General features: G+C 46.2%; 1 protein-coding gene across 3 annotated transcripts in view; it reads left to right on the forward strand.

The window, feature by feature from the left end:
• The window catches only part of COL19A1 (collagen type XIX alpha 1 chain), a 2,241,461-nt gene that overhangs the window by 1,977,341 nt on the left and 249,534 nt on the right, over positions 1–14,586 (forward strand). For all 3 annotated transcript variants that reach the window (XM_069606203.1, XM_069606204.1, XM_069606205.1), the window contains exon 34: positions 7,875–7,916. In XM_069606203.1, the coding sequence (XP_069462304.1) occupies positions 7,875–7,916 (42 nt within the window). The remainder of the gene's footprint in view (positions 1–7,874; positions 7,917–14,586) is intronic.

The following is a 14,586-nucleotide window of genomic DNA, read 5'->3' on the forward strand; positions in this document are numbered from 1 at the left end:
GGCTTGCATACTCCGGAGAAGACGTTGAGGGGAGGCGGGAGTTGGTGTGCTGCTGCATACTGGGACCTACAGTGCTCTCTCTGCACCTGTTGCCTCGCCCTGGTGTGGTGCAGTTTGTTCTGGTGCATTGCAGTTCAAATGTCCCTGAAACCATACATTCTAGGGTTGAGGACCGGTCCTTCTAAGACAACATTAATGTTTCGCCTATTTCAGGCAACCGTCTCATGTGTGAAGGTGCTCAAATGCGGAAAATGGGTGGGGTGTCTAAATGTTATGTAGCCAGTATTGTCCGGAGCGTCCTAACAGATACCTATGCAAAATGTAGTGCACATTGGTGAAACAGTGTGGAATTACATAAGGAACAATGATTTGACAAGCCACAAAGCTGCAAACAAATGTTGACTTTTGCTGAAATCCGGGAAAAGGGGTGGGGTGTCCACATGTCATGTAGCCAGTAATGTCTAGAGGGTCTTAACAGGTAGCTATGCAAAATTTGGTGCAGATTGGTGAAACGGTGTGGAATTGTATAAGGAGCAACTCTTCCCAAGCCACAAACCCAGCCATAAACCCACACATTTATAAATATAGATTTATGCAGTGCCAACTAGAAAGTAGAGTTCCTTCTTGGCGCCCCAAGAGAGAGGAAAATCAAACAAGGGGGTGGGGGAACAGACTATGATGATTATTTGGAGGTCTTGGTATAGTCTAATCTGTGGAAGAGCAGTGGACTTGTTGACAAGTGCAAACAAGAACATGCAAGTTAAACAAGTGCTAAATAGAAGTGGACAAGGGCAATGTGGAGCAGTGCAAGACAACAGTCTCTGTAGCCGGGGGGAAGCCTGGAAGGCAGGAACATGCAGTACACAGTCACGATGTCAAGGTTTTCTAAAATGTGCAGTACCGGAAGGAGGAAACACTGCCCCCATGACAGAGAGTCATTCAGGTGGAAAATCTTGTTTATGGATTTGTATGTTCTTCCTAAATCATGAAAGGCTCTCTTCTTCTTTTTTTTTGAATGGAAGGAGGTTCCACACATAAGTACCTCCTGTACTGATGGAGCATTGACCCAGAAGATTTATGCAAAATGTGGATTGTGAATAATCTTTTGAGTCAGTGAATGCATGGGTCTAGAAGGGTGGTAGTTTTTCGATGTGGATAAAAAGGTTTGCTGATACCTTGCCATGCAGTGCTTTGTGGATGTAGCAAAAGCACTAAAAACAATATTTCTTTTCAGCATAAGCCTGTAAAAGGCTTTCAGGGATGGTTGGATGTGGCTGTTGTGACGAATCTGGAATATTCATCCCTTCTCCGCAGAGGGGAGCCACCCCCTTTGAGGATAGGGAGGTGAGCCCACTACGGAAAACCCTCGCTAGGGATCTCGGCAAGTGGAATCTCACTGAGAGTGACTCCCCGCTTGGGGACAAGGACTCCCATTTCAGAATGGAACTCCCGGTCCAAAGCACCCTTTCTGCATATATGGGTGTTGGAAAAACTGGTGCATGCTCTGTTACAACTATAACACACGAGGATTCTTCCCTGACGCTATTGGCTTCAGGTAATGTAAACATCGCCTGAGTACCATGATCAAGGAAGACAGATATCATTTCATTGACTCTAATGAGGTATATAAGAGGAGAACAGACTGTGAATGGTGGAGGAACTCCCACATTGGGAGGAAAGCAAGTGCTATGCAGAGGTGAGCCCCTGTAGCTTCACCACCCTGGAGAGGCTGAGCCACAGAGCCAGCGCTGACGTGCTGGCAAGAAACCCTCAAGCTGGAGGCTGGAAGATGGATGCCCTGACCGAGCAAGAGGCTCCGGTCAAGAGAAAAGAGAGGACTGGAAGACAACATTCTTCGTAGGTGGCGTGACCACTGAAAAGCAGTTGTGGGCCTGATGCCCAGCAATGAACGCCGAGCCCCGAGAGTAGAGAAGAGCCCAAGGTTCCAGAGCTCCTACCGGCAAATGCCTTTCCCACCATGAAAGGTATGGCCAGGAAAGAAACGGTACAGACCTTCGGAGTCAAGCGAGATAACTGACTGCAGCTTTCCAGGAGCAGTGAAACCAAAGCAGGTACGAAATACCAAGTGAATTTAAGGTGCACCCCGGACCCACTGATCCATAGAGGAAGGGATACACACTATATGATTCAAGGCTGGAATCGCCGCCAAGTATGAAGAGTTATGAAAATAAGATAAGCACACAGTCCCAATAAATTGGAGTGGAGAAGATACAGACACGGTTTATCAAAGTTGAAACAACCACTAAGAGTAACAAGGAAGCACAGATACAGGTCCTTTGCTGAAACAGAGTGAAAGGAAGTTGAATACTCTGTAACAGTGACGACCAAGTGCATGAAATCACAGGAAGCTGTCTGTATGCCCCGTCTGGGCAGAAGCCCTAACTTAATTTTATACCGCGAAATAAGACATTTAACCACAGAGCTAAAGTCCCAATGTCAAGAAGGTGGGAAAGGAAGACATGTATTTGTTTTAAGCCATCCTGGAGGAATTGGAACACTTAAGACTCAAAAACAGTTTACTCATGACAGGGAGACGGAATCTCAGACTGACTATAATTGTTAGTTTTCTCAAAAGGACTGAATACTAAAGTTGTGAAGACAATCTGCAAGAACTGTAAGACTGAGAATATGTTGAATACAAGTGGTCCAGGCAGAAGTTCATACCGAGGCTATTATACGAGCCTCCCTTTCCTAGGCAGTTTGCTAAAGTGGTAGGGCCAGTTAGGTACTTAGGATTTTGGACATAAGACTTTTTTTTGGACTTGACGTGCACCCTTAGTTATTCTTTTCCTAGGTAGGGAAATGTCCTTATTGTGATAGGGCAAGTTAGGAGTTTTCTTTTAATTTAAATTAAATCCTTTTTGAACATGTCACAAAGTTGTCCGACTTCATCTTCTGGTTCGCCACACTGTGTATTTTTCGATTTAGGATGGGCCCAGTAGCTTTATTTTGGATCAGTTGAAGGGTGTGGCTAAGCTGTTTGGGGATAAGCTATTACAATAGTCTAATGTAGCTAACCCCATAGACCTGGTTACCTCCATTTTGTGGTACATATTCAAGAATGGTATAGCATGCTTGCGTACGTGCAGGGGGAAGTGGACCCTTTAGAGAGCTCACAGATCTGCAAGTTTGCAGTAAAAAAAGACAACTACGTTTCTGGCTTAACCGATCAATGTTGCATGATACCCATTAAGTGGGGCAATGAAAAAGGGGTGGAGCAGGGGATGCCCAGGCCTGAGAAAACATCTCTGTTTTAACTGTGTTATAGCATGGTTGGTTATCAAGTGTCCAGTCTTAGTGATGTCACCCGATGAGCCGACTTGATTTAGAAGTCTGAAGGCAATCTGTATGTCATCTGTATACAGCTGGAAAGCGGTATCGAAGGTCTCTCTCCAGCATTGGCTCATGCAGCAGTGAAAGAGCACTGGGGAATGGACTGAGGCATGGGGGACACTGGTGGTAGTGGTGAAAGGTTTGGAATAGAGGGAGCCTACCCCGGGATGTCTAGAAATGCTGAAGTCTTTGAAGAAGGGTAGTTTGGTAGAAGGCTTGAAAGGCTGCAGAAACGTACAATAAAATAGAACCTATGGAGTGTTTTTGACTGCCATGGGCCGAAGTTCGTCATTCCTGTATAATAATGCAGATCCCCTGATATAAGTTAGGAGGAACTTTGACTGGAGGTTATTATGTCCGATATTGTCGCAGTAATTCAGTAGATGTTTGGTCTGTATTTTCCCAGAATCTTTTCAGTGAAGGGATTGCTTGTGAGCGGGCGAGAGTTGTACAGCATGGTAGAATCTGCAGAAGTATTTTCAGAAGAGGCCTCCTGACGACTTCCTTTAGCTCTTTAGGTACTGCCTGTGAGTACATGAGCAGTTGATGAGGGTTGTCAAGTCAGGTGTCAATATTAATCTGATCTTTCTAATGGTGCTAGCCGGGCGAGGGTAGTTATGAAGAGAGAAGGCATTCCTTTTGGAAACAGTTTGTATCAAGGCTTTGAGGGTGGCGCGTTGGAGCAATCTGAAGAGGCTGCCACATGCGGCATACAGCTGCAATGGCACGGGTATTGCGCAGGATTTATTTGTCCTTGTTTTGATAGAAAGCTGTGGGGTTGTCACCTTGTTACTGAGAGAGTGCAATGGCTGTACCACAGTATGCAGGGTTTCTGAGCTCTCAGCAGATTCTGAAGACTTCAGTGGGTTTTCTGTGGGTAGGGTAAAAATGATGTGTTGATTGGGTAGGGCCTTCTTTTGTGCTGGGTGCAGGTAGCCCGGTTTTCCCCATGTGTGTTTAAGCTAGCAGTTTATTTAATTTATTTTTTTAGTAGCATCAGCTCTCCATCCCATAACTTGGTACTATTTTCATCCTGTAATTTCATTTTTTGGTGCACGAATGTGGCTAAGATATTGAGAGTTCTGGTTATGTCTTCCTTGAGAGTCCTGAACTAATTGTGAAGTGAGGAGTTGCCCAGAGTTTGTCATTGACAATGAAGGTTAATTGAAATGTTGTGTTGGTGTTTAATAGGAAACATTCTGATTGTTTGGTTCAGCTGTTTGCATGATTTTGAATACATTCCATGGGCGACTGTATATTAAGAGGTTTGGCCGAACCCGAGGAGTGGGGCTATACTTGGGTCCGAGAAGGGCAGGTTGGCAGAGACACATCCAGAGCGTGACCCGCTTCATGTGTCACCAATGAAGGCAGAAGAGAGAACTCCAAGATGACTAAGTAGTCAAGGAAGATTGCAGTGGTCTTAATCTGTGGACTTTAAGACTAAATATTTGTTGCCCATGGTGAGGACATTTCCTGACCTGGATTGCAGTTTGCGGATGTAGTCAGGGAGGCCACAGTATTGCCTAGAGGTCTATAGATGATGGGCAAGGTTAAGTTGTTGTTATGAGAGAACATTTGCATGCCAGTCCTTCGAAGAAGGACGTGTGGTTGCTAGTAATCTCCACAAAGCGATATTCAGGGTGGATCAAGGCAGTGCCCTTGCCCGAATACTTTGCTCTGTTTTTTGCAAAGAATGTATAGTCATCTGAAAGGCGCATGGCCAATAAAGTAGGGAGGTTGTCAGAGAACTTCATCTCAGCTATGGACTGGAGAGCAATGTCAGGGTCTTGTAGAAGATCATGCATGCTGGATGCATGTTTGGGGCCGATCAGGTGTTTGGAGTTGCAAAGTTAAGGAATTGTTTTGGTTTTAACAGTTTTACACGAGACAAAGGTGGAAGTGTTGTCCATAGGACCTGTAAAGTATGGGAAGACCCAGACAAGGTGGTCTATATCGTGTTGATAGGGGTGGATGGTGGCTCGTCAGGAGCCTCGACACTCCCAATTTGGTGCCTCTGTTCTAAAGGCTTAGTGAAGAGCCCAGGAGTAGCAACCCCAGGGATATGAGTGATGTGAGCAGATTGAAAAGCTGTCAGAAGAGATGGGATCATGGCATCAAAAGAAAGTACATTTTTGTTGCTGCACTTTTATTGATATGCATTTTTATTGGCAGCTAATGTCTGGGTAACCTAAATGCTGCCATTTTAGTGCAGAAGTCAAAACTGGAAATCGAGTTTGGAGGATAGGGATCCATCCTCAGGGGTAATGGAAGAAAAATATGATGGCCTTCATTACAAGCTAACCGGCACCATTGTTTCCAGACCGGCAAACTACGAGTCTGTGGCCGGGTACCGTACCGCCCGCCAGGGCACTCCTGGCGCGCAGAACGGTGCCCAGCTGCAGAATTTAATGGAAGCACCTGCACCGTTATTAACTGTGCTGATACTTCCGTGGTCCCCATTCCCATTGAGTCCTAACTCAAGTGGGAATGGGATTTACAGTTGCGGGTGCCTGATTTACCAGACCACCGGGGTAAAAATGCCCCAGTGTTTCCGGCAAGTCAAGCTCCAGTAAATCATTACGGTTCCGGCGGCTACCTGCCGGCTTTACCGGCACGGTTACCGCTGGACTCATAATGAGGGCCGATATCATTTCCTTGGAGTTGAAATTCAGTGAAGTGTCATCAATTCACATCAGGGTTTCGATACAAGGTACGTTTCATTTGTTTTAAAAAAAAAAAGCCAAATTGGTAGTGCAGGTGTACAATAGTTTATAGTGTAAAATTTTTTATTGTTGATGTCAAAGTGTTCATGATGATTGATGGGCACTCTAGTCAAGGAAAAAACTGCTGGCACAATACAATGTAAGATTCAAAAATGAATGCAGGGACTGTGACTGCCATAGAGTGCAGACCAGGGTTTGATAGTGTTTGCCACTGAGCAAAGCATCAGGGACAGACCGTGCGGCGGCTGAGTGCAGTGCAAGGGGGAAGACATTGCCCCGGAGCCGCTGCACAAGAGGGCACCATTGAGTATTCAGAGTGCTGCGCCAAAATGTAGCAGTAAGTGTCCTTCAGTACCCAGGAGGGACGGTGATTCTTGCAGAGTGCTCCGTCTTAGAAACAATAGGCGTCCCACGTAGTACAGCACGAGAGGGCTTTCCTCCTCATTGGATTAATAGAGCCGCACTAACGGATTACACCCGACTAGGGATCACTGTACTTCAGGAAATTGCAACACTCACTTAGTACTTTTGGGCCCTGAGCATTTCCAATAGTAATTAAAGCGTTCACCAACGAGAATCGGACGTACGATTTTCAAATGCCTAGTATAGATGATGGAAGACAAATGGCCGTGAGCTGCTTCCACTGGCAGGCAGCACCAGCACCGAGATGCTATGCAGCTTTTTGTGCACTAGGCAGACATTTTGCATCGTCATTCTCTCATCAGGCCGTGCTGTTTACCCTGACCCATGAAGTGCAGGGAGCCTATCTGCCACTCAGGCATGTTTAATGAGCAGTAAACATCCGGGCTGCTGCTGCTGAAAGAAAATGGCCGCAGCCTTCTGTGGCGGTGTGTGTAATGGGAAAGGAGTGGCGTGTTTACCACGGCCTGTTAGGTGAACATTGTCTTGTAAAGCTTAAGAATAAAGGCTTAGGATTTACAGCAGGAGCCCAGCTGATCCCTGCTTCGTGAAAATGCCGTGCTTATCATTAACTGCTGTTTATACTTGTATTAAGAAGGAAACACACACCATCAATTGGGGCATTTGAGAACAAAGCCTAAATGTGCACGGTGTTATTTACTTCAAGTAATACTTTGAAACACTGGCCTCATATACATCGGGATCTCAATTGAACGCAGAGATTACAACAGTGCTAGGCTTTTGATATGCAATATAATAATTATTTGTTCATTATTTTTAAATAAAGGAGGGACAAGGATACAAACTACAATTCCACTTCATGAGGGGTGTACGTTGGTAGCATCTGCAACCACTGAACAGAGTAGCATTAAAAAAATGGTTCTTTCAATTGTGACTTAGCGGCCTCTATTCTTAATTAGCTAAATAGCCGCCTTCACTGCCACTCACTCTGGGCAAAGTGGTGGTAAATAGGTGTTCAGTCATAATGACCGACATAATGATTGAAAGGTGCTATACAATTGACGCACTACAATAAATGAATGCTCATTATTACCAACTTCATTTTTGATCAATTCCTTTGACAACCGTACATAAAAAGGAGGATAGAAAATAGTGTCAACAAATGGTTAAACAAGAGAAAAATGGAAAGGTGAAGACAAGGTTTGGAAAAAGAGGAGTTTGAGGTGGAGGAATGGGTGGACGTATGTATGGCGGGAGAGCAAAAAAAGTACTTTCTCAAAAAAAGGAAAATTGACAATAAAAAACATTTTTAGCAATTTGTCTAATAAACAAAGTCCTAATGTTGACTGGTGAATATCCTGAGAAAAAAAAGAGCTAGTGTGCCACCATTGCTAATCTTTTCTTCTGTTGTTTCAGATTGCGCTTCCACTTTTGGGGGACATTGGAACTTTGCTGAAGGTAGGGGTGATTGTCATTTTCCCTCAAGTATTTCCCAGTCTTGTGTGCATGTGTGCTTGGATTGATCAAAGCGATTGAGAAATGGGTAGACTTCTAGTCTTCCACACTATTGCTGCATTCCAGCCCCCTGGCTGGCGGTCACGTCAGTGCATGTTGGTGATCGTGGAGGGAAAGAGTAGTCCGCGTATGAGGGAGGGAAAAAGATCAGAGAAAGTACGGTGCTTCAGTATCAATGATCTCAACCAAACATGCGCATCTGTAGAGCTCTTCTGAACTTTAGAAGTTCTGAACCCACGTAAAGAGGTAGAGAAAGTTCCACTGTGCCTTAGACAATGGAGGGTCTTACCACTAAAACATGTTTTTCTTTGCTGGCTGCCACACAACAACTTTCGGTAGACAGACCTTTTGTGTCTGATCCGAAGAAAGCCTAGGGCTCCTTTAGAGAGATATCTTGTCTCATGGCCACGGAATTCATTGTGGGTCAGGCTGAGTGTTTTGAGGTGTCTTCATAGCTGGGGAGATGTTGTCGTACCTGGCAGTGCATTTTAGGTAACAGCAACCTCCTGATGGCTTCTTTGAACATCACTGCAAGTAAGGGGTTTCAAAGAGAGGGTGTTGGTAATCCAGTAGTACAGAATTGGCAGAACCAGCGAAAGATGCATTCTTGTGATACCTAAAAGTAGCTTATGAAAATAATTGCCCCTTGTATAGAAAGCCTAATGAACATGGCACAGTGATCTCACTTGAACTACGCCGGTTCCAGGAAGGTTAGTATGAACTTCCTGGCCTCCCTTTGACTGCCATGTATGAATGAGAATGGTTCCCCACAATTTGATTGGGACACATTTACTTCTGCCCTCCAGGAGTACAAGGATGAGTAGATGCTAAAATGCCCACACTCATCCCTCACAAGTCTAGTAACCAAGAGCCAACACAATCATAAAGATAAAACAGGCACAGTGAAGAGATACACCTCCTTCACCTGTTGTGGTAATGTGTACAGAGGGAAGGCTATGCTCTTAAGAGTGGTATGAATGTGGTTCAGTAGCAACCCAACAGCAAAGTATAACAGTCCAAAATAAAAGAATGTGCAATTAAATCTTTTATTAAAAAAAATATACTTTAATCAGACACACCATGTACAATACTAATTGACTAGAAAACACTGCAATAACCCACCCCTGTAGAAGAAACACAGAATATGCACAGACAGAATAGATGCAGCACTCTGGGTGATGAGGCAAGGGGAGAAACAATGTTCAAAAGGACATTTCTTCGAGTTTTAAAACAGGATTAAAATGACCTATCTAGTCTCTAGGGCCCAAAGATGGGCCGGGGGCAGATATCTGTCAAGAGTACCTTTGCAAATGTCTTGGTGGTTCAACAGCATTGATCCAGGCTTCTCTGTGCTGATCGCGCTTTCGGCTCGGGTCAAGAGTGCAGCAGTCAAAATGGCCCAGTCGCAGGCTGGCGTTGAGTCAGACTCAAACGGAAGGTGGCTGCGCTTTCGGATCAATTACTCATGCTGTGCGGTTAGAACAGTCCCCAGGTTCAGTTAGCGGTCACAGTTTGATGGCGGTGGGCTGGTACCAGAATACACAGGCAAGTTGATTATATGCGGAGGCTCGGAGGTCAATGTTTGGGGAACAGCAGGGTTGGGTCGATTGACTTACAAGAGCAGTGAAGAAGTAGCTGGTGTTTCAGATGGCGGCTCGAGCAAGCAAGGCATCAGTACTTTGTGGTTCAAGCTGAGGCAACAACACGCTTTTGCTGGTGCGGTGGTGAATGGAGTCAAACAGCAAACAGTGTTTCAGAGAAAAATGAACATCAAAGGTCAGTGTCAAAGGGGCCTGCTAGATTGCTCAGTGTCGAGCGCATTTGAGTCATGGCTCAGACCGGGTCATTGTCGATAACAGGGGACTTGGCTGTTTTGGTTTGCAGGTGCTTTGAGTCAGACTCCTGGATCTCAAGTGCCAATTTCAGTCCTTTTTATCAGGCTGCCAAACACAGGGGAGGCTGACACACACCTTCAGGGGACCTGCAACATGGTGAGGTCCTACGCAACAGGGTGACTGGCAGAGAGACAGGCTTATGGTCCAGCAGCAGAGATCACCCCAGAATGATCCCTGAGGATGGTTAGTGGACAGAGCTGGCCTCTTCCTTGGAACTCCTGCCTTCACCTCTCAACTGGAGGACTTTAGAGAGGACTTGTCTCTCAGTAGGGTCCAGCCAAATGTTGTCAAGTGATGATCCAAAGATGCTTCAAGATGATTCCCAAGATGATTCAAAGAAGTGGTGGGAGACCCCTTCTTTTATAGGCAAAAGACCCAGTGTGATTGGACTAAAGCTAGCCTGCTTTAGGTGTCCAATGCCTGTTCTTGAAATGTGTGGACTTTGCCCTCATGATGTCAGACCCAAAGTGCTTTGCTCCAGAGGAAGTGGAGGGGACAGGAAAGAGAAAGACAGGTAAAGAGATAACAGAACCCTCCCAAAACTGTACAGTGCCCTCTCTGGCTACCCTAACCCTGCTCCCTCTCCTTCTCAATAGGATCAAAGGCTTTTAGAAATACAGCCCCCTCGTGTGAGGCTTGGCTATCTGTGAATGGGCCTGCCTCTTGTTTTCTGTTCCCAGGCCAGTGTCCTGTGGAGTGGATGTCCTGGGGGTATGGGTATTACCTGTCCTTACAAAGGTACAAACAGAATTAATCCCCCAAGGCTACAGTCCTGTCAGTGGCCAGGGGTGGGTGTGTCTTGGAGGAATACACATAACACTTTTACATCTGAACTGGGCTTACAGGGTTGACATATGTGTGAAATCAATCTAATGTGCTGGGGATCTCTCTGCGTGATACTGTCCACCATTCCCTAACTCAGGTTTGGCCTATATTTACAGTTTATTGTGCCACCAGAACATTATCTCCAGAGTTTTGCACTTTTTGGAACAGGGTTGTATGTTTTAAATGCAGCTCCTGCACTGCAGAGACTTGGATGTCACTGCAGCTGTCAAGATGGCACATGTGACCTCGGAGCCTGCTGTGTGCCACTGGTAGAGCAGATGCTGTGAATCAAGATACCTATGCAGCAGGGCACAACAACATACTATGATTTTAGCATGAAGCTTATGACAAGGAAATCTAATTAACAGATTTCCCTTTTCGGAGATGGAATTACATGCATCATTTTATTATTTAATAAAAATATAAAAAAACAGACCTTTACACCCTTTCCAGATGGTTGTACATCACACGCCCCCAGCAAATAATGTTGAGACTCGCCCTTCTAAGGGCCTGGCTCATCCTGAAGGCGGATGTATCTAGTGAGGCCTTCTACGTTAGAGAGCTGGGGCCCATGTTTATGTTGGAGATCCATGTCCAAACCCTGTAGGGATATTACCAAACACAACTTGGATTCTCACCCTGCCTAGCCATATGCCACCTCAGAGGTCTTCAGTGCATTTGGATGGTAAAATGAGACCCACATATCTGGGGTTTCATCTTAAGAACCGCCCACACAACTGCAAAAGCCTCCTTTTGAATTGTGACCCAGTTATACTCTCACTTGGTCAGTTGCCTGATAAAATATGCACAAGGTTGCTCCACCCCCTCATAGCCTAGCTGCACTAACAATGCACCAATTCCAAACTCACAAGCGTCTGTCTGTATGATGAATTCTTGCCCATATTCCGGGATCTTCAGAACTGGGGCCAGGCACAAGCCATCCTTCAAGCTCTGGAAGGAGTCTTGGCAGACAGAGGTCTAAGTGAACTTCTTCAGCACCTTCTTAGGGGTTACATTATTCAAGGTAAGGGTAAAAGTCCCATACCCCTTGATGAAAGATCAGTAGTATCCAGTGAGGACCAGGAAGGGTCTCCCCTGAGTCTGGATAGTGGGGATATCCCAATCCATCACTGCCTGGTTTTTGGCCTGGAGAGGCTGCTTCTTACCGCCACCCACTTGGTGTCCCAGGTAGTAATAGTACCCTGCACTTGGATGCCTTGATAGTCAAGCCAGCCTCCTGTATGGCTTGAAGCACCTGTTTCAGGTGGGATAGATGGTCTTCTGCTGTATGGCTGAAGACTGCAATATCATCACTATATGCAACGCTGAGGTCCTCTAACCCATATAGGACCTGTTTCACAATCCTCTGAAAGATGACAGGGGCATTCTTTAAGCATAAATGCATCACAGTAAACTGGCTGATCTCGCTTTTGCTTTGCTTGGTTCTTTAGGCCAACCTGCCAATACCCTGCCATAAGGTCAAAGGTACTCATGAATTTGCCAGCGTATAACCAGTCAATCAGCTCATCTGCCCAAGGTATGTGGTGCGTATCTGTCTTTGTGACAGAATTGAGCCGCTTTAGTCCACACAAAAGCAGACTTCAGTCTTCCCACTACTGAGCCTCATCCAGTGAATTCTGCTCTTGACCGGCTTACTGTCTCGGGTGCCAATTTCATTGATGCACCAATCAATTCTGCCTGGAGTAATTGAGAACAGACTTGTGTACTGGCCGAGCAGCTGCTGGCAGGCCCGCAATTGCTGTTCACTAAGGTCTGAGTAGATCTGAATTCCCCCAAGAGACCGGTCAGGGCACTCTGTGTGTAGCAAGTCTGGGAGGGGATCTGTCTCCTCCTCAGTCACATCGTGCATCATGAGAGCCATCAAAAAGTTAACCTGGCTATAATGAGGTTTTAGCTGGTTGACATGAAACATCCTGTACATCTGCCGAGGGGTCTTTGAATCAACCTCACTTATCTTATCAAGCACCACATAGGACATAGTCCCCTTATCAGAAAGGGCACTCAGATTAACAGGCTCCATAATTCAAACCATCTGTCATGGAGTATACTTTGTCACTGTGGCCTTCTGACTATGCCAGTGTTTCATGAGTTCCTGGCTGGCCTTCAGATTTTGAGTGCTCTGTTCTCCGTACTTGGCCATCTTGGATCTCAGGCCAAGCACATAATCCACTGTGTCATGGGAAGGAGTTGGGGATTGCCCTCCCGTCCTCCCCGCTCCAGGCTTAGTGGACTCCTACCAGGATGGCCAAACAGGAGCTCAAAGGGAATGAACCCTACACCGCCATGTGCCACCTCCTGGTAGGCAAACAAAAGTCATGGCAGGAGAGTATCCCATTTTCTGCTCCAGTGCTCTTCTAAGCCACGTATCATGCCCTTCAGTGTCGTGTTGAACCACTCAGCACACCCATTGGTCTGTGGGTGAAAGGTTGTGGAGAACTTGTAACTCCACATTCAGCCCCCATTACCTTCATATATATGGATATGAAGTTGATCTCCTGTCGGAAATGACTTCTTTGGGGAATTCCACATGGAGAATATCCCTATAAAAGCCTTTGCCACCACTGGGGCTTTGATGCTTCATAAGCGTACGGCTTCTGGGTACTGGGTGGCGTGGTCTGCCACGACTGAAATTTAAAGGTTTTCTCAGTAGGTCTTATGTACCAAAGGACCCACAATGTCCATGCCAATTCTCTTTTAAGGCCGTCCAACCACTGGTAGTGAAATTAAAGGGGCCTTTGATGCCCTGCCAGGCTTACCAGATGCTTAGAAAGTCTGACAGGACCTCACAAACTCCTTTTTTTTCACACCCGTTTGGGGGTCAGTAAAAATGGTCAGACAGCCTGTCGCTGTCTTGGTCACTCCTAAGTGACCTGCCAAAGAAATGTCATGAGCCAAGTCCAGTAGGAACCTAACATGACATTGGGGCACCAGCAACCTCCTGTTGGCCCCTACTACAGGATTCCTGAGCTCAGAGTACAGGAGACCCTTCTCCCAGTACACCTTGTACATTCCAAGGGCTTTCCCCTGAGCCTGTTTCTCTGTCTGCTCATGATTTAGACAGATGTGTTGCACCCTGGCAAAGGTCAGCCTGGCGGGGGCCTCCAGCTAAGGACAAGTCACTTTGCTTTGGTAGTCCCTTGAGGTCTGAGACTACTGTGTCTTCCACCTCAGGGTGTGGTTCTATACCTGTAGGCAACCTTCTAGCCACTGAACCTGGTGCCACTGCAGTAGACACCTCAGTGACCACTAGGTCCTCTCCAATATGAGCAGGCCTCTATGTAGACTCGGGATCAGGCCTATGCAGCACCTTTGGCACCGGACTAACACCATCTTATGCTGGAAGCACCTCTGGACCCATGACCTCGAGGGTTGCTAATCGCGCTGCTTCTTTGGCCCTATATCTTACGAACGCTGCAATGAATTCAGCATCGGGCTTGTCATTCCATAACAGACAGTCCACTGGAACTGCATCCTTGACAGTGACGCGCAGCAGAGAGGTTTCACCCCTTTAGCTAAACTCTATGATAGCCAGTTGGCATCTGGTGAGGCCATCAAACCCCCTGACTAACCTAGAAGGACAAGGAATAATCTGGTCCTCACGCACCCACTGTTATCGAACAGCAATGATACTCACAGCAGTATCACGCAGTGCTTTTACTTTGACCCCATTCATGAGCATGTGGTCCAAATATATTGCTGTGTAAGCTGGAAACAGGGCCTCAGTGGGAGTACATTTCCCACATAGCGTTATTAGGGTGCATTTGGCCAACCTGTGGCCTAGTTGAGAATTCATCATCTATGATGCCCACATTAAGTATTGCCTCCTCCTCCACCAAGAGGGTACCACTAACTACAGCCTGCTTGGGTCTACC

The sequence above is a fragment of the Ambystoma mexicanum genome, chromosome 4p (assembly GCF_040938575.1).
Source record: "Ambystoma mexicanum isolate Mex_15411 chromosome 4p, UKY_AmexF1_1, whole genome shotgun sequence".
Taxonomy (NCBI): domain Eukaryota; kingdom Metazoa; phylum Chordata; class Amphibia; order Caudata; family Ambystomatidae; genus Ambystoma; species Ambystoma mexicanum.